The following is an 18,596-nucleotide window of genomic DNA, read 5'->3' on the forward strand; positions in this document are numbered from 1 at the left end:
GCCGAGCCATTTTTCAGGTGTTTAAAATCCAAGCAAACAGATCCACAGAAAACATATCTGGTCTTGTTTGAAGCACAAGACCTCAGCGCTGCGTGTTTTTTTTGAAGTCGCTCGTTACATTAACGTTTCATGTGGCTCCCCAGGACACAGGAAACTGAGACAAAAATGGGGTGGGCAAAAAATCCACCAGAAAAGCTCCTCGTCAGATGAGCCTGATGAAAAAGCGCAGCCCCTCACGCCCCTCCCCCAACCCCAGCAAGCGCCCCCAGCCCCGCATCCCAGGCCTGGTGACCTGCCACCCAACCCACGGTCTCCTTCCTTTGCTCCGAGAGGGAGTCAGAGACACCTGGGGTGGAAGTTCTACTGGAAAAGCAATAATAAAATTAAAAGTTTTTGGTGCACAGAGGGCAAAAGGTTCATGGCGACAAAGGAGAGAACTATTTGCTTCGGCCTGTGATGTACATTCTAAAGGGCTGACGCGAAACCGAAAAAGAGACCTCCCTCCCCGTAGATGACAGTTCCTGTCCATCTGCTCCTGGACCCAGGTGACAACATTGTGCGAGCATTCCTGGCCTGGCTTCTCTGGAGTAAGGATAATCATAAAATGCTAACGGTGGCCACAGGGCTACCGACTTCCTGCGCGCCGTCCGCCAACCGCGAGCTGGCACCAGCTTCGCATCCACTCTGCGCTCCCGACGTGCGAGGCCCACACTCCTCACGGCCAGGCCACACCGCCCCGAGCAGGGAGGACCCTTCGCTGTCATCGCATGGGGGCCAGCCCTTGTGACAGGTGAGGACGCCCTTGTCCCTTCTCACGGCTGCAAAATCGCGACTATAAATAACACCCGATCCCAGAGGGGGGTTTTGAGAATTAGCTAAAAGAGGCTGTGAAAATCTCAGGAAGAGGAAAATGTTGCAGGAAAGCTTAATGCACGGAAGAGTTCCGGGGCCCGCAGAGCAGGCACAGGTGGACCCTCCCCAGGCTGTGGGGCGAGCAGGAGGCCCGGTTAGGGTGACACGATGCAGGGTGGGGTGAACCCTCCCTGTGCCATGTGCCCACCCCGTGTTCTCACTGAGTCGTTCTCCGAGGGGCCAGCCTGCCCAAGAATGAGAGAGAGAGAGGGAGGGAGGGAGAGAGGGAGGTGGGGGGGGAGAGACACCCCCACAGTAACTCCATTTTCCATGTGTCTGACAGGCACTTGGCTGGTGAAATGTCAAAAGCTCTTCAAAAGCATTTTTGACAGATTTCCCCCGACTTGGCACGGGCAATGCGAACCTCGGGAGCTGCCGAAACCTGAAACAGCAGGTTTAAACAATGAGGAAAATCCCCACTGTCTCCGCTCCAGCCTCGAGACTGGAAATGCTTTCTTAGACGCACACGCGCGTGCACACGCGTGCACACGCCTCCCCCTTCAACTCACACTCCCTTTCAAACTACTCCTTCCTCCTGTTCTCAGCCTTAGCTTCGGGTTTTACTCCGATTCTCTGAATTTGCAGCCTGCTGACCTACAGGTTCTGGTTGAGACACTATAGCCAGGGGACCAGAAAGCCGAAGGGACCCCCGACGACTTGGGCCGCTTATCCTGACAGCTCTTGATTCTGGTTGGCGGGCCTGGAGCCCAGGAGCCACGCTCACTGTCCCATCGGCGACCGTTGGAGCCTCTCGGAGCCTCTATTCCCCGAGATTACGACCCTGGCTCGAGGGCCTGGTGCCAAGAAGCACAGAGGGACACAGCACAGAGGAAACAGTGCCAGGTGGCCCAGACCTGAACCGACTGACCTCAACCCCGCTTCCTGCACCCTTCACTAGTGCAAGGCTGTGTTCCGCGTGTGACCACGGGGACCCTTCTAGCTCCCCCGGTATAATGACAGCCTCATTCCAATGCACAGCTGGACGTCTGCAGACCAGACAACGAGATTCTGCCTGTCACTGTGCTGGACGCTTGGTGACCTGTCAGGCAAGCTTTAGATGATTCTGTCACAGAACGCTTTCTGACCAGAACCTAAACGATTGACACCTCGCCTCTGGGACACACTGGTGGCCTTTCCCAGGCTGGGTCTGGATGCGCCTGGTTTTGAGACACTGATTGGTGTGGGTCTATAAGAGGCTGGGGAGCCCCACTGATAAGAGAATGTTAGCTCAGAAAGCCCCGAAAACGTGAACACTGGGCAGTAGGTCTGAGGCAAGGAGACAGGCTTAGTCACCAGAGCGCTAAGTCACACAAGGTACTAGCACCTTGAAGGCTCCGAGCAGCTCTGAGAAGCAGGCAGGGCCAGCGTCCATGCTTCCCATTTCAGAGATAAAGAGACCGAGGGTCAGAGAGGTCAAGATTCATTAATTGGTGACCCGGAGCTGTAAGTGGGCCTCTTAACCACTCTATCCCGAGACTCCACGTCCTAACGGCGTATTTATTTTGCGAGGGCCTTCAAGCGAAGCCTCCCCTTCCATGTAAGAATCATCCCGGCAGCTCCATACTAAGCTTTACTACATTCATATGTTTGATTTTTGGACAAACTGGATTGTTGGCTTTGGTTCTGTTGCTTTGGTCAGATTTTCTGATCCAGGAGTAAATAGAAAGGAGGTGATTTTGGTCTTCCTCAAATCCGCTGTGATCAGATGCTGCACTGTCACACAGCCAGGCAGCTGGAGCCTGAGAAATGTGGATTTTACGCACTCCGAGGGGGAGTCTGTAGTCTGACCTACGTGGGGGATGGCGCTTCTGCAAAGACCAGATTCCAGTAAGTTCTGCTTTCTAACCGACAAACCATTCCTTCCTCCTTAAAGCAGAGCACACACCACGTTCCCTGCCAGAGCCAAGCAGGTAAATCAAAGCCCCATGCGGCTGCAAGGAGCCTGGGGAGCCGGAGACCCGCGGTCCAGGGAGAGGGGCCGGCGGCCGCGTGAGGACCCAGGCCACGGTGCCAGGTTGCCAGATTCTCAGAGAGAAGCCCAAATCCGAGCTTTCGGGTGACAGTTCCCTGCGTTTAAACGTTAGCAGCTAACTTCAAAACGTTTACGAGATCGTGCAGCCCACGTGACACAACAGTGGCTCTTGGGCCACCCGTCTGCAAGCCTTTGAGGGAAGAGACAGCCAGAGAGAAACAGGGAGGTGTTTTCGGCGGCTGAGAGCAGAAGTCGACACGAACGCTCTCCGCGCTCTCGTTCGAGATTTGGACGTTAGGAAATTCCATTAGAAAGTTTACAGTTTGGGGGAAAAGGCTCTTTAGAAGAACCACCTCGGGCGGTTCTCACACGTGACAACAGCACTTAGCTCTCAGTTGGCGGGAACCCGTCAGAGACACCAGGTGAAGGAATGGAAAGGATTAAACAGCAAAGATCGTTTTTTTAAACTCATTTGAATGCTGCCTGATCCTGCCGCCCCAGCACGATCTCCGTGGTGGAGAAGGCTCCTGCCTTCTCCCGCCCGCCCTCACCTAAGCATCCTGGACACGACGAAAGTGCTGTGCGCCCACGAGCCCCCTGGGTGTGTGTCTCGGCCGAGGCTGCCTGGCCGATGCGGGGCCCCTGTGATGGCAGCATGACCAACGACCCACGGGGTGCTGGGCCACGGCTTTGCGCTCTGGGGGCCAGTCGGTCCCCTTAGAATTGCACGCTGTGTGGTGGGGTCACCGGCAGGTGCGGGGTTTGGAAAGCGAGTGGTCAGACCGGGGTCACGGCCGTGAACCAGGCCCGTGAGGGGGGCGCGTTCCTGCCCCTGAGCCCCGCCCCGCACTGCCCTGCGCGGGCGGACGCGCATGCGCGCTGGCCTCACCTTGGACCAGTCCCCCGTCTTCCACTCGTAGCAGCCGCTGTGGTCTTCGCAGGCCTCCTCGGCTCTGGGCCGCGTGGAAGCATCGCATTTTCCCTGTGAGTTGGTGCACGTCACGGTCCGCTTCCGCGTCCCCGCGCCGCAGGTGGCCGAACACTGCAAGACACCACTGAATATGTAACCCGGGCCGGTTCGGCTCAAGTCCCGACACCTAGGAAGTCCCCACGAGCTGCCAGGCCCAGTGCTGGGGACGCGAGGAGGGTGCTGGGTTCGTGTCCTTCAAACCTCCTGGTCTTATGCACGAGGTCCCAGCTGGCCCCCAGGTACCCGGCCCCCAGGTCCATGGCCCCCAGGTCCACGGCCTCCAGTTACAGGACCCCAGGTACATGGCCCCAGGTACAGGGTCCCCCAGTGCCATGACCCCCAGGTACGGCCCCCAAGTACACGGCCCCCAGGTACACTGTCCCCAGGTATGCGGCCCCCAAGTACATGGCCCCCCAGGTCCATGGCCTCTGCAGGGCCAGACCGGGGCAAAGGCACCAGCTCAGGGTGAAAAATGGCGTCAGCACCACAGGTGACTTTTACATTTGGCAGCTGGCGGCCCTTGCAACGACTATTTTAATGGTGGATGCCAGAGCGGTCACAATGTTCCCTTACTTCCCGGGAGGCAGGGCCAAGGGACAGTGTGGGGGGGGGCCTGAGTAGGGCCTGAGGGGCGACGACGATGTGCCAGTGCTGAGTCCCGATTCCCACGGCCTCAGGCAGCAAGATGCATGGAAGGAGTGACAGAGGCTGAGGAGTGGCAGGTGCAGTGACGGGGGACCCGCGGGGTGGGTCGGAGCCCCCTCCTGGTGCCACCACCTGGAGCTCAGGAAGGGACAGTGTCCAGGCTGGCAAGACGGCTTCCCCACGTCGAAACACAAAGCAGAAGGAGGCCCAGGCAGAGCGGACTCGTGACCTCGGGGGCGGGGGGGCAGGGAGGAGAAATGAGTGACACTGTGCATGAGCTGGCATGGCCTGTGGAGCTGGTGTGCCAGGTGTGGAAGCCCCGTCCCCACTGCCGAGCAAGCACGTGACTCACAGAGATGGTGGCCTGATGACTGTGGTTGGCCAAGCTGTGCAGACACGAGGAGACTCAGGCTGCCCGGGAGACGCTGGGGGCCATTCCCTCCCAACAGTGGGGCCCAGCGCTCTCATCGGGGGTGGGGGAGCGGTGCTCACGAGCAGCAGGGGTGCAAAACGGACCCCAGCAACTCTAACTCCTGGGTTCAGACTTGCTTGATGTGTCTGTAGCCGATTTTTTTCAGCTATAACAAACTTGACGCCCGAAAAAATGCCTATAGGACAAATGTTCTTTGTATTTCTGTGATTAACAGTTATTCTAACGTTACCTAGTTTTTTTTTCCCGTGAGTTTAATTTAGCTCTCTGTCTGAAGGTCCCATTGGGCTTTTTTCTTTTCTTTTTGAGGTGAATTTAGCCCGGCTTGTATTAGAACACACGTGTGTCAGAGCTGGTTGTGGTGTCTGCCACCTGGGGAGCTGGGAGAGCGCGTGCGTTTTCGCCCACGTGTGGCCGGTTTTGAGGGACCTCGGAGGCGAGGATCAGCCCACGGCAGGCTTCGCCCACAGTGCCGCCTGGGCAGGGTGCGTTGGGGCCAGCAGGGCTGCTGCTTGGAGCCCCGGGCTGTCCCCTGCTTCCTCGCGTGGCGATGTCACCTGACTATTCCGCCAACTACGTCCTCACCACGTGGCTCACAGCCTCCTCCCTGATACCGATGCTCACACCCCTGGCCTCATCTGCAGCCGTCAGCCTCCTCGCCACTCCTGCCCGAGTCTGACTCTGCTCTGTGCTCCTTGCTGTTTTCCCTTGAATTTCAAACACCGAACGTCCAGCCTGTTTCTTGACCAAACCATGGCTCGTCCCCATGGGCTGGGACAGCGTTCAGCTTCTCTCCAGGCTCCTGACCGAGGGATGGGGCCCGCAAGCCGACGACAGGAGAGAGTCACTCGCTACCTTTTGCTTCCTTTGTTGACATCTGCTCTTCATTCTAACGAAGCTGGGAAGAAGCCGGGGACAGACGCTGAGAGTGATCAGCACTGCTGGCTGAATAAAGGTGCTCCCTGTCGATTCAAATTCTCCCGTGAGCAATTTAAACCTAAGCGTTGCCAGGGGGATCAATGTCAGAGGGCCTTGAGCACGTGGCACAAGTGGCAGAAGCGCCAATTTTCTGAGCAAATCTTCACGGCGGCGGCGGGGGGCGGGGTTGCAGATTTGAGTCTAAATTGAATATTTAGTGAATATTTAGGAAGATGCGTTTTGCTGGAACCCTGGCCGAGCCGGAGTCAGACCGACTGGCGTGGATGCTATTTCAGGACCGGAATCAGGCAGGGTCAGACACACAGACGCAGAGACAGAGGTGTTTCTATAAATCTTGTTCTGACTGTCTCACTTTTTGGCGTTCTTTAATCCGAAGATGATAGCTGATGACGTCGGGCTTGGTTATTTTGGTAAAGAGGCTTTTTTTTTTTTTTTTCATAGCAAAGAGCCTGAATGGAAAAGTTATGGTTTTGATCTGATTAAAGCATAAATCTTGTGTGGATCGACAGCCAGGTGATCAAGGCCCTAAAGCTCATGGGAGGCGGGGGTTGGACACATGTCCCCTCCCCCGAAAAGGTCCCTTAAATGTTACACTTAAACCTAAGTACACATAAGTTAAAATTTTTTTTTTTTTTTCAATTTTCTTCTTCTCTTAAAACATCATAAAGGGCAGGTTGAACACTCAGGTCTTTAAACTGTTACATGTCAAAATCTGTCTGAAAAGCAAAAGTTTTAGAAGAGCCAAGGGCAGGATTTTCCTTCTGTAAGAATAGGCTGAACACTTTCTTATTCAAAATAATTCCAACTGTTTGGCAACAAAAAGGAACTTTAAAAATGTTTTCCACACTGAGGAGTGCCTTGGAACCAGCCTGTCTGACTTCCCAGAGCACATCTGACGAGGACCTGAGGGGAGCTGGCCCTTTATTCAGCTCTTTTTTGTTTGTTTGTTTGTTTGTTTTCTAGCCAAACAATCAAAATCATTAGTGCCGAGTCAATGCAGAGCCCAGAAGGATGAGATCACTTAAGATAAAGTGATATTTCCGGGATCAATTCTGCGAAGTTAAAAACTTAAGGCTTAATTTACCTCTTTCCAAAAAAAACGGTTTATGGCATGAGATTTATGACTTGGACTTGCACAGTAAAAGCCGCCCCACCCAGCAGCTGCCGGCCGCTTGCATTCTGCAAAGACGGCCTCAGTGGTCTTGACTCCACTCCCCAGTCCGAGTGCACGGCGGCCCAAATATGTGCAGAGGGTGTCAAGTCAGCAGGTGTGTCTTGTCTGTCTGTCTATCATGTACCTACCTACCTACCTACCTATTCATCCATCCATCCATATTTGTATGAGAATTTTCAAAAGAAACGAGTCTGTAAGTACTGTGGTATATGTTATCAAAAATACAATATTCCATATTTTTTAGCCACGTGGTTATCTCAGATGAAATTTGAGAATGCGTGAGCTGGCAGATGGCTCTGAGTCGATCCGGGGGCTGGCAAGGGCTAGGACAGGTGGGGACACGTCACAAACACAACGGAGGAAAAGGTACCAGGTTGGGGTCCCCACGGGCGAGGCCACCGGCGGCAGCCCTGACACCCACCTGTGACCACTCAGATGCCTCCCAGACGGACAGGCAGTCCTGGCCTTCGCAGCTCTGCACGGCCGCGGGCCGGGGACCTGGGCAGTAGAGTGGCCGTGTGCCGACGTGTGTGCCGTTCTGCAGCTGGTACACGCAGGTCACCTCCCGGTGCTGGATGCCTTTCTCACAGGTCGCCGAGCAGGGGTTCCACGGGCCGGTCACCCACCTGCCCAGAAGGGAGAGAGACAGAGAGAGGACAGTGAGTGAGAGGCCAGCTCCCCGGAGGGCCCTCTGCCTGCACCACGTGAGGGAGGCGGACGGACGCAGAGAGCTTTGCCATCGGTCTGCTTTAGAAATCATTCCAGCGCTTCGGAGCACAGGGAGCAAGCTGCGCCGAGTGGGTCGATGGCCTCCTTGCCACCGAAATCCTGAGCACAGCACATCTATAGCAGATTAAGTCCTCGTCCCCAAGTGGTCACTCTCCTCGCAGTGGGATGACATTTCCCACCCACTGCCTCGTGACATGCTTTGTCCAATAAGGTGTGAGTGGACAGGAAGCTGGCTGGGTCCCCGCAGAAGCCTTGGGTGTCATTACGCGGTTCGGCCCTGCCTCCCTGTGTCCTGCCCTCTGCGTGGGAACAGCAGGGTTGCCCCAACGGTGAGCTCTGCAGCTACAACCCCACCGTAAGCCACTGAGACTATGGGGCGTCTGTCACCGCAGCCGAAGCTGGCTGGTGCAGCTCTTGACAAAAGACACCTCGGTGCCGGCTTGAACACACCAGGACCAGGTGCCCTGCTTTCCGAAGAGTGGCCGGCCCTCTTGAGTGCGGACTGTCACGCTCGAGAAGGCCACTGGTGGGCGGTGGGAAGACGAAGCTGCCGAGGCCTCAGTAAACGCTCAACTAACGCTCACTCGCCGGCCTGATACTCGGGGGCCACGGTGCTCTCCGAGTCTCTGCTGGCCTCGCGGTGCTGGAAGAAGCTGAGAGGATTGGGAACCATGGTTCCTCGGGACACAAACGGGCATCCCAATGCCCTTCTGGGACACTAGAGGACTCTCCGCGGCTGGTCCCTGCACGAACCTCGGGAGCTCCCTGCTTGACACACTGGCTCAGTCCAGACGGCCAGCTCTGATGACCGTCCAGTTCCCCCCCCATTTGTCAAACAGTCCCAAGTTCCACCTGACCACGCCGCCCACGCCGCCATTTGGAGACGTCTGTGGTGGGTTCCTTTGACGGGTCCCCGAGGGTGCCGACCTGCTCTTCCTCTCTGGTCCCAGCTGCCTAGCGTGTCCGCCCGCCCCTGCACGGCGCAGTCCCTGAGGGCGTCCCACGTGCCAGGCCCAGCTCTAGATTCTGATGATGAGACAGTGAATCTGACCATTCCAATGGGGACAGATGGTAAACCAATGAACGACGTATACAGGACATAACGTACTAAAACAGAGCATACAGAACCAGCCGGACGGTCGGTGACGGGGGCTCGCTGTCCAGCCGCAGGTGAGCGCAGGGCTGTGGGGACACAGGCGGGCGCCCATGGAGCGACGCGCGACCGGATATCGGGGTAAAACGCTGTTAATTCCACATCCAGTAATTGGGAAGGGAGCTACAGTTCCATAAAACAATTTTATTACAATTACAACTTGAGCCTGATAGTTTTTTTCACTTATGTCCCCTAAAAACCTTCAGAGTGACATTTATTAGCCACGTTTGATTTAGCAGCTCTTCTTAGAAGCAATAAAACTATATAATTCTCGAGGAAGCCACCGTTAACACTTCCCTAACTCAGGCCACCCGACCCGCATTCCTGTGGACTCAGGGGGGACACGACTCAGCCCCTCGGCACATAGTTCAAGTTCAACTGTCCTTGGGCAGCTCCGTCGCTCCCCGAAGCCCTGGATTCTTTTTTTTTTTTCCGCTGCTACAGTAAATTGCCATAAACTAAGTGGCTCAAAACAACACAGATTTATTATCTTACATTTCTGAGGTTGGAAATCTGACGTGGCTCTCACTGGGCTAAGATCAAGGTGTTGGCAGGGCTGGTTCCTTCTGTTTTGAGATTCTGTTTCCTTGCCTTTTTCCACTGCTAGATGCTGCCCTGATTCCTTGGCCCATGGCTCCATCTTCAAAGCCAGCAATGTCAAGTTCAGTCCAGCGATGTCAAGTTCGGTCCTTCTCACATGCTTAACCTTCTCTTCTGCCGCTCTCTTCGGCTTTTAAGGACTCTTGTGATTCTAACGGACCTACTCTGATAATCCGGGATAATCTCTCTAGTTGAAGGCCAGATGGTTAACTACCTGTACAAGTTTACTAGGGCTGCTGGAGAACGTACCAGAAATCGGGTGGTTTAGAAAAAAACAATGCATTCACTCACAGCGCTGGAGGCAACGAGTCCAAAGTCAAAGTGTGGGCAGGGTCTGTCCCCGCTGAGGAGCGTTGGGAGGCCACTGCGTGCCTCTCTCCCAGGCCCTGGGGACAGTCGGCAATCCACGGCGTGCCTTGGTGTCTCGGCTTGCGGAGTCATTGCTCCAATCTCTGCCTCGGTCTTCACGTGGCATTCCCTCTGTGTCTCTGTGTCCTTAATGGCCATCTTCTTCTAAGGACGCGAGTCAGACTGGACGAGCGGCTCACTCGACTTTGGTGTGACCTCGTCTGAACTCGTCGCATCTGCAGTGACGCTCTCTCCAAATCAGGTCACATCCTGGGGTCCTGGGGGGTTAGGGCCGCACCGTCTTTTTGGGGGGGACACGAATGACTCAACCCGTAACACAGCCTTAATTCCGTCTGCAACCCTAACTTCCCTTTGGCATGTAAGCTAACATATTCACGAGTGCCAGGGATCAGGATGGAGACATTTTGGGGTACTCTGATTTGCTAACCAAACCCCCTCATCCCCCGACGTTTACAGTTCTGAGAAGCTTCAGCTTCTATCCAAGAATTCAGTTTCTAGTCAAGTCTCGATTTGGCTGAGATTTAAACTCGGCAAAGATCTTGTGAAATCTTCTCATGCGGGACCTATTTGTCACAAAGAAACAGTGGCATCTCCAGATCACATTCTTCAAAACGGGATGCATGTTTTTTCAAAAAATTTACTTGACTTGGATGACAGAAACGTGAAAAACGGCAGGCCTCTGCTCGGGCACCGAACCCTATAACTTGATGCGAGTTAGTCACCTCCCCTCGGGAAGGCCAGGTGATAGATTTAGGACAGGTAACGCCCGGAGAGGTGCCCGGCACAGGGGAGGACCCTGGGATGTGAGTCCCTTCCCTTTCCCCCTGGTTCACGGCCGCTGTCCACTGGGCTGTGACACTTGCTCTGCTTTCCTGTGGGTGACGAAGCCTGTCCCAGGGCACTCACAGCTTCAGTCACCATGAGCGCTGAGGGCCCAGGGATGAGGACACTTGGCAGAGGCCCGATGGCTGAAAGCCGGACCTCCTGGGCCGCTTCCCAGGAAAACCGAGGAGGACTCGGGCCGCCTCGGACACTCCTGTCCGCTGGGTCGCGATCCCAGCTCCGCGCAGATCGAAGCCGGCAGCTCCGCTGTGACAGCGATTCAAACGTGCCTGTCACGTGTGCCACTTATCGTCTCTGAAGATACGCGGTTGCTTTTATTGAACAGCTGTCTGTGGAGGGAGGAGTGCGCTCAGGACGTCCAATGCGACTTTAACGGGGACTTTAACGACCGGGGCTGTGACATTCTCCCGGGGGAACGGGGTGCCGTTTCGCAGCTGCCCCGTTAAGCGTCGACTCGGCGCTTCTCCATTTAAAAACCGGAGAATGACGAGTGCTCCCATCTATTTCCCGAAAAGTAATAATGTTCTTCCCACGTTTGTTTTTTACAAGAGGAAATGAAAACCTGGACAGCATCCTGAGAAGCGAACATGCCGGTCTGTGAACGTGACCTTCACCGGAAGCAGGTATTGCTGTCTGGAGAGACAGCCAGCAACACCCACAAAGTTCTGTTCCTGCTTAGGGTTAAGACTCAGGGCTGCAGAAAGGAGCGACCCTCAGCCTCGGAGACGAGATGGATAAATGCACGGATACCGGATACCGAGGCTTCAGTGTATGAAGACCAGCCCTGAAAACCAGGGTCGGGGGGCGACTGGTCAGGATCTGAGAACCTGCCGCATCTTCCTGAAAAGGTCCTGGGGTCATCACGACTAGTTCTCATTTGCTGGAGAAAGAGGAAGGAGGGAAGGAAGGAAGGAGGCGGGGAGGGAGAAAAGACTGTACCACTTTGCTAAAATACGGTTCAAGGGAAGATGTTTCTGGAATGGTATGTGCAGATCTTACCCCAGCGAACGCATTCTGAGAGCTTCCTGGGGGTGCCAGGCCCTGTCCTCAGCGCCTGACGCGGGCCAACCTGTGTGGCTGTTGCCGTGATCCTGTACCCCCGATCTACAGGGGAGGAAGTCCAGGTGCAGAGAGGTGAGCGGCTGGCCCGAGGTCACACATCACTAAGCGGAAGGGACCATTTTAACCGTTCCATTGAGCTATAATTCACACACCAGACGTGGAGAGAACACAATTCAATACATTCGGAGTTGAGAAATCACCATGACAACCAATTTTAGAACATTTTCATGACTCTAAAAAGAAACCCCATCTCCCAACACCCACCCCGCTCCCATCCCTCTCGTCCCTAGACGATCACTAATGTACTTTCTGACTCTATAGATTTGCCTCTTCTGGACTTTTCCTGTAAATGGAATCATACACTATGCGGTTCTTTGTGACTGGCTTTTTTTCACTTAGTATCATTTGTTCTCTTATCTGTAGTGCAGGAAACAGTTTCACTGTGGCTTCTTTCGTATGTCCTGAGTTATAGGACTTCTGTTCAGCTGGTCTTCAGGCGGTTCTCAGCGATGGCTGTTCTACAGTTTAGCTCTGATTTCGATGTGGGCGTGGGGGAGGCGAGCGTCATGGTGACCTCCTTGTGGTGACGACCTTAGCATAATGTTTTTAAGGTTCATCCAGGGTGGGGCATGTAGCAGTACTTCATTCCTTTTTCTTATTGAATAATATTCGATATATGGATATACACTCCATTTTTATCTATCGGTTCATCAGTTGATGGACACTTGTACTATTTTCACATTTCGGCTCATAAATAAAGCTACGGCGGGTGTCTGCACGCAGTTTTTGTGTGGACACATGTTCTCATTTCTCTTAGGTGTATTGCTGGGTCACATGTTAACTCTATGTTTAACAAACTGAGAAACGACAGACCGTTTGCGAAGTCGCTACACCCTTTTGAACTCCCCCACGGTGCGTGAAGGTTCTAGAGTCACCGTCCTCATAGATTGCCATTCTGTCTTTTTGATTATAGCTGTCCTGGGGGTGTGCAATGGGAGGTACACGCACCGACAGGGGGCGGGGTTGGGAGGCGTGGAAGGGGGCTTTCGATGTGTCTGTCACATGCAAATGCAGCAGCCATGACCTGCTGAAATCGGGAGGTAAAGACACAGGTGTCAGCACCTTTCTGTACATATGAAAATTTTCTAAGAAAAGCACTATGTACACAAATCGGCGTCAGGCCCCCGTGGACGAACTGACTTTGGCCACAGAGAATGACCACGACCGTGGTCACCTGAAGAGCTCGGTGCCCGGTCTCAGAGGCAGCCGTCGGTTCCTGCCCCACTGCCGCCACGTGGCCGAGCGGGTCTGGCGTTTCCACACCTTTTTTAAAAGAAAAGCTGAAAATCCAGAGTCTCCTTGCGATCTCTTGACTTTAACATGTTGGAAATAAACTCCCAAACCTTAAGACACCTCTGTGGGCCAAGACCCGGCGGCTGCGAGGTTCGGCCCCCGTGGCCTCCAGTGCGGGACCTCATGCCACAGTACCCGAGGTGGTGGCTGTGCCTGACCCCAGGGTGTCGCACACGCGTGCATTCTCCTCTAACTCCCACCTGCAGAGGTCACTCGTACCATTCGCTTGTCACAAGGGTCCTCGGTCATTGCTTTCTTCTGTGCTTTGGTCCCCAAGCTCCTGTCTGTCTCTGTGTGTCTGTGTGTCTGTCTGTCTCTTTCTCACACACACACACACGCACACGTACACACACACACGTCTTTTGGTTGTCTTAAGAGATTAGTCCCAAGGATGTGTTCTAAGAACATTAGGGGGAAAAAAAAAGACTCTTTTAGATGCATGATGTGACATGGTTTTTCCTAAAGTGATCGGTACCGGTCCGAAACAGACATCAAAGCCCCAAACCCAGCGGGCTGGAGGACCCCCTGCCCCCGAGGCCTGGTGGGCGGCAGCAAGAGGCCCGCCCGCTGCCCCTTGCCCAGCCCGACGAAGCGACTCCCCGCCAGGAGGCCTCCCTGACACCCCGCCCCGCGCTGCCCCACTCTGGCTATGAAAATGCTCAGAATTTCACAAGACTCTCTGCAAATGTTCCTAGGGGAGTTCTCAAGACTTGGCGGGAGCCAGCTGAGCTTTCTGGGAGCGGGGCTGAGCTCGCCCCCGCGGCTGCTGGCACACAGCTTGACGCCGAGGGACTTCGCGGCTCTGCCCGCTTCCCCACCCACGGTTACCTGGAAGGGCGGGTGAGCCTCGCGTCTGCTCCCTGCACCCCTCCTGCCAGAGGCTCCCCTAATGCCCCGAGAGCCGACAGGAGCTGGCGAGGCCCCTCGACAACCGCCCTCAGGTGACTCTCTGTCCTCTCGTCTGAATTCCTGCTGCCTTACGGTGCGCAGCTGCATTAGAAACCGTGGCCCCGCTGGTTGTGGCTTGTAAAGAATCGTGTCCTCGGTGAACTCGAGAAGAAGTTTCCCCGGGGTGACAGACAACCAGGCCGGAAACAGCGAGTGACACAGCCAGGTCAGGTCTGGAGAAGTCCGAGCCGAGTCTAAGCTGTCGCCAAGTGCCACCAGACCGACCTCACGAGACATCTCAAATCTGCCTTCCTCCCCGACTTCCATGGCCATCGTGCCAAGTGTCCTAACTGGCTCCCCACACGCGATCTCTTTTCCCTCCCAAGTGACTGTGCCCCTCTGCCACAGCCCCAGTCACATGACCTCGTCACTCCAGAACCTCCGGTCGCTCCCTCGGCGCCCCCATCTGTCACAGCCCGGGCCCGGCACCGAAGGCCCGGCCTTGTCGTCTGGCGCCCGCCCATCACTGCACACTGCAGGTGTTTCCATGCGTGCGGACGAACAGAAGTAACACTCTGGACTTATTAAATGACAGAGTGCGAGAGAGGAGGCAGAGAGAATGCCTCCCTCCCCACACCTGGCTCCTTCCTGATCCGGAGAAGCTGACCCTCTGCCCGGCTCACCGCGTTTCCCTCCCCCTCCCCCGAGGAGCTCGCCCCGCAGGCCCCGGATGTGCCCTCCCTCGCCTCTGGCACCTCTAAGGCTCCCCGAATCGTCTGAATGGTACCGTTTCCCCTTGCCTCGCTGTGGCTGAGAGGGTCCCAGGAGGCAAGAGTCTCGGTTCTCCTTTGGGTCCACTGGCTGAGCCTGGGATGACCTTGTTCCCCGTACCGCCCCCCCCACCCCCAGGTTCAGTTTTCCCATCTGTGAAATGCGTTCCTCATATGGGTGTGCCGGTGATGGATCCCATATGGTGGCCTGTCACCCTCTGGATCGACTCAGGCCTTTACAGGCCCATCACAGGAAAATCCAGGTCCTGCACCCCGCTGCCCCCCAACACGTCGATGTAGCCGCATCTTTCACAGACTGCCCACCTCCTCCTCGGGGTAGGTCTTACTGAGCAAGCATGTTCTGAGTGCACCCTAAACCTTGGCTGTGGCACGCTGGAGAGAGACACTGCATATTAACGCTGCTGGCTAATCAAACCACCAGCAGTTTCTTATAAAAAGTTACAGTGGGCTACATCCACAATAAAATATTCAAGCCCTTTATTTCACTTCCCAGAACGATTCGAACATCCCAACCGAATGCAGTCACGGCAGATGCTGGGCAGATGTTCCTCAGGCAAGCGGATGAGAGACAACAATTAGTCTCAATTAAGTTCCCAATAAATTATGTAACGGAGACCTTTGGCTTGCTGAGCCAAAGTCAGCGAACCTGGTCCAAACCTATTTAGAAACTTTGGATTGCTTTGGATAATTCATGTTCTGAGTAAACTGCATACAGTCTTGGCATGAGAGAAAATAATGAATACCATAACCACTTTCAATTGAAAATAATTTGTTAATCATTTTAATAGCTAATGAGCTCCAGGAACTATGTGCCCGAGTCCTCTGAGCAGAAAGGAGAGAGATTCATTTCTTTTCTGCCTTTCTTAAGTTTGCGGCATTATATCACCCCATACGCTTTCGAGAATTTTATTTGGCAAAGAACATGTCAGAATGATCTGTTTTCACTAGAATGCTGCTGCTTCCCTTTGATTTTTGAAAACACTTTCCTACGTATCTGCTCAGCGAAGGTGCTTCTGTCTGAGGGGGCTCGAAGGGTCTCCCACCAAGAAGGACACACGAGACTGGCTGCCTCGTACTCGGCCGTTAGGAGACTTCGACGTCAAGTCTTGCTGTGTTGAGTTTTGTGACATCTTGTCCCTCTTCCTCCAAGGGCCGCGTTGTTGTCAATTTTTACTTCGAGGTGAACGAAAGAAAGTTTTATTTACACAATCGGAGAGGATATCACACTCTCTGGTGAAATACTTGGGGGTCACTCAGAGTCCGTGCTTCTCACCCTTCATCCCCGAAGGCCTGGTCACATTTTGCTGCGGATGATCCTTGTCGAAGTATTTGCTTTATTTCCAGCTCTGGTGAAGAACAGTTTCTCAAAAGAGCTCTGTGCGTGTTGAGGACCCAACTGATGTTTTTTTGAATTGAACTGAATTCCACCTGGAGCCTCCTAAAATGAGCTCGGCGCTCTCATCTCCCGGGGGATCTCTGCCCAGACTTTCACCCATTTTAGGAATTCCTTCTATAGCTATACTTTTTTTCATTTCTTTCACTATAAACATAATTCACGCACACTAGAAAATCTGGCAGGTACGTAAAAATATACAGCAAAAGAACCAAAGACCACACGTGATCCTTGTCTTTTTCCCTAAACATGTTTTCTTTAACCTTGATGTCATGCTATAAACAAATCCTTTTATAGTTTGCTTATTTCACTCTTGATAGCAGAAACAATTCCTATGTGATCAAAAATCTTTTCTCAAGAGCGATTTTTTTTATAATGCTTGTCTAACACTACATCATATACACAGCCAAATTACTTAACTAGTGCAAAGCTGTTGGACATCTGGGTAGCTGCCAGTTTTGTCCATATTTTGGATAATTTCCAAAGGGAAGAAATTGAACTCCCAGACCCAAGGAGATGAGTGATGCATTCAGAAGACCAGACGGGAGGGCTTGGATCTGTGCATAATGGAAAGCTCATGACATGGTGACCGCTGACATCTGCTTCACTAACCTGTTCAAGCACCAGAAAAGGCATGTTTGTTCTCTAGACCCAAGCCCCAGGCCGTGGACCAGTACTGGTCTGAGGCCCGTTAGAAACTGGGCCGCACAGCAGGAGGTGAGCGGCGGGTGAGCGAGTGAAGCCTCATCTGTATCTGCGGCCGCTCCCCAGCGCTAGCGTCACCGCCTCAGCTCCGCTTCAGATCCTCAGGCGTTAGATTCTCATAGGAGCACGGGTCCCTGGTGCCACAAAGTTTGGGGACCGCTGGTCTAGACAGGGATGCTGAAAGGATGCAGAGGCACTAGGGAAAGAGGTCACTGCAACCCTCCCAGGTCTCTCTTAAGTCTTCGCGAGGCAGCAGTACCCAGGCCACTCGCCCTTGACCCCAATTTCTGCTTTGGACACTCCCAGCTGCTCGATGTTTTGTGAGCGTGCAACCTTGACTAATATGTGCCCAGTTATAACCTGACCAGCTTCAAGTCACTAAGAACAACACGAAATGGACCCTTCTCCAGGCAGATATTATGTGCTTTAGCCGTCTCTTGATTTCCAATTGCATGAAGAAAGGGAGACTCCTGCGAGGTGACCTGCTCAGGGTCACACAGCCAGGGAGAGGCGAGGCCGGCTGTCCCCACACATTCTACTCAGCCCTGGTGTGATGCAGCAGTCACTGCCTCCTGGTACCTCGACACACCTGTGCACAAAGTCTCGGAGGGCATCTGTCCCGTGTCCCCAGACAAAGGCCCCTCCCACAGGGTTGGAGCTGCCTTGTTTCTGGTCAAAGGAATCTCTGGAATACAGAGAGGAACTTCTTCATCCGAGGTTAGGGTCAAGTGGACACAACATCTACACATAGTAGGCACTTAGTTAAATCTTGCTAAATGAGTGAATGAAGGAATGAATGACTTTAAACGTTCGGAGAGATGGTCAGGTCTCCTCACTTTTGAGTTTCTGACAAACGTGGGTGCTCTATCCTACATATTTTCATTTCTACGTAGAGGGAACCTTTGCACGTAAACATTTTTTTATTATTAATTTCCAACTTTATTGTTTTGGGATGAGAGGGTATTGTTTGTATTATTTCTGCTTCTCGGAACCTACTGACATTTTTCTTTGTGGCCAAATACATGATCAGATTTTGTGAGTGTTCTACGTGCATCTGAGCTAACAGTGCATTTTCTATTATCAAGGTGTAGTGTATGATATATGACTTCCCTTATTGGTCATGTTACATCTTACATCCTTCCTTGTTTTCTATCAACTGCCACTTGATTCATCTTATATGGAGGTGTCTTATATTACAATGTCTCCTATACCCGATAAGTTTCTATCTATACCTCCTTGTTTCTCCTTAGTTTAGGATTTACATAATTAATTGCTGTGTTATTTGGGGTATAAATGTTCATAACTGTTATATCGCTATTGTCAAATATGCCTATCTCCTTCACTTTAGTTTCAGCTTGACGACGAAACATTAAAACTTTCACCATCAGCCCTTTTACCAAAATGCCCCCAGTCATCTCTTGGGTAGATGAAGAGCATCCTACCATAAAGGATTGGCAAATTGTGGCCTAAGGGCCAAATTCCTTCCGATACTTGTTTTTGTAAGTCAAGTTTTCTTAGAATGCAGCCCTGCCTGTTTGTTTACATATTGTCTAGGGCTGCTTTTGCGTTGCAATGATAGCGTTGAGTAGTTATGACAGAGAGTAAAATATTTAATATCTTCTCTTTGTAGGCAGTTTGCTGAGTCCCAGTCTAGAAGGTTCTTCAAGC

At 53.3% G+C, this 18,596-nt stretch overlaps 1 protein-coding gene across 5 annotated transcripts in view; it reads right to left on the bottom strand.

Moving 5' to 3' along the window:
* Positions 1–18,596, bottom strand: part of ADAMTS17 (ADAM metallopeptidase with thrombospondin type 1 motif 17) — a 273,147-nt gene that overhangs the window by 67,367 nt on the left and 187,184 nt on the right. For all 5 annotated transcript variants that reach the window (XM_039844085.1, XM_039844086.1, XM_039844084.1 and 2 more), the window contains exons 20-21: positions 7,464–7,668; positions 3,774–3,926 (exon numbers count right to left, since the gene is read on the bottom strand). In XM_039844085.1, the coding sequence (XP_039700019.1) occupies positions 3,774–3,926; positions 7,464–7,668 (358 nt within the window). The remainder of the gene's footprint in view (positions 1–3,773; positions 3,927–7,463; positions 7,669–18,596) is intronic.

The sequence above is a fragment of the Pteropus medius genome, unplaced genomic scaffold, assembly GCF_902729225.1.
Source record: "Pteropus medius unplaced genomic scaffold, Ma_sr-lr_union100, whole genome shotgun sequence".
NCBI classification, from domain to species: domain Eukaryota; kingdom Metazoa; phylum Chordata; class Mammalia; order Chiroptera; family Pteropodidae; genus Pteropus; species Pteropus medius.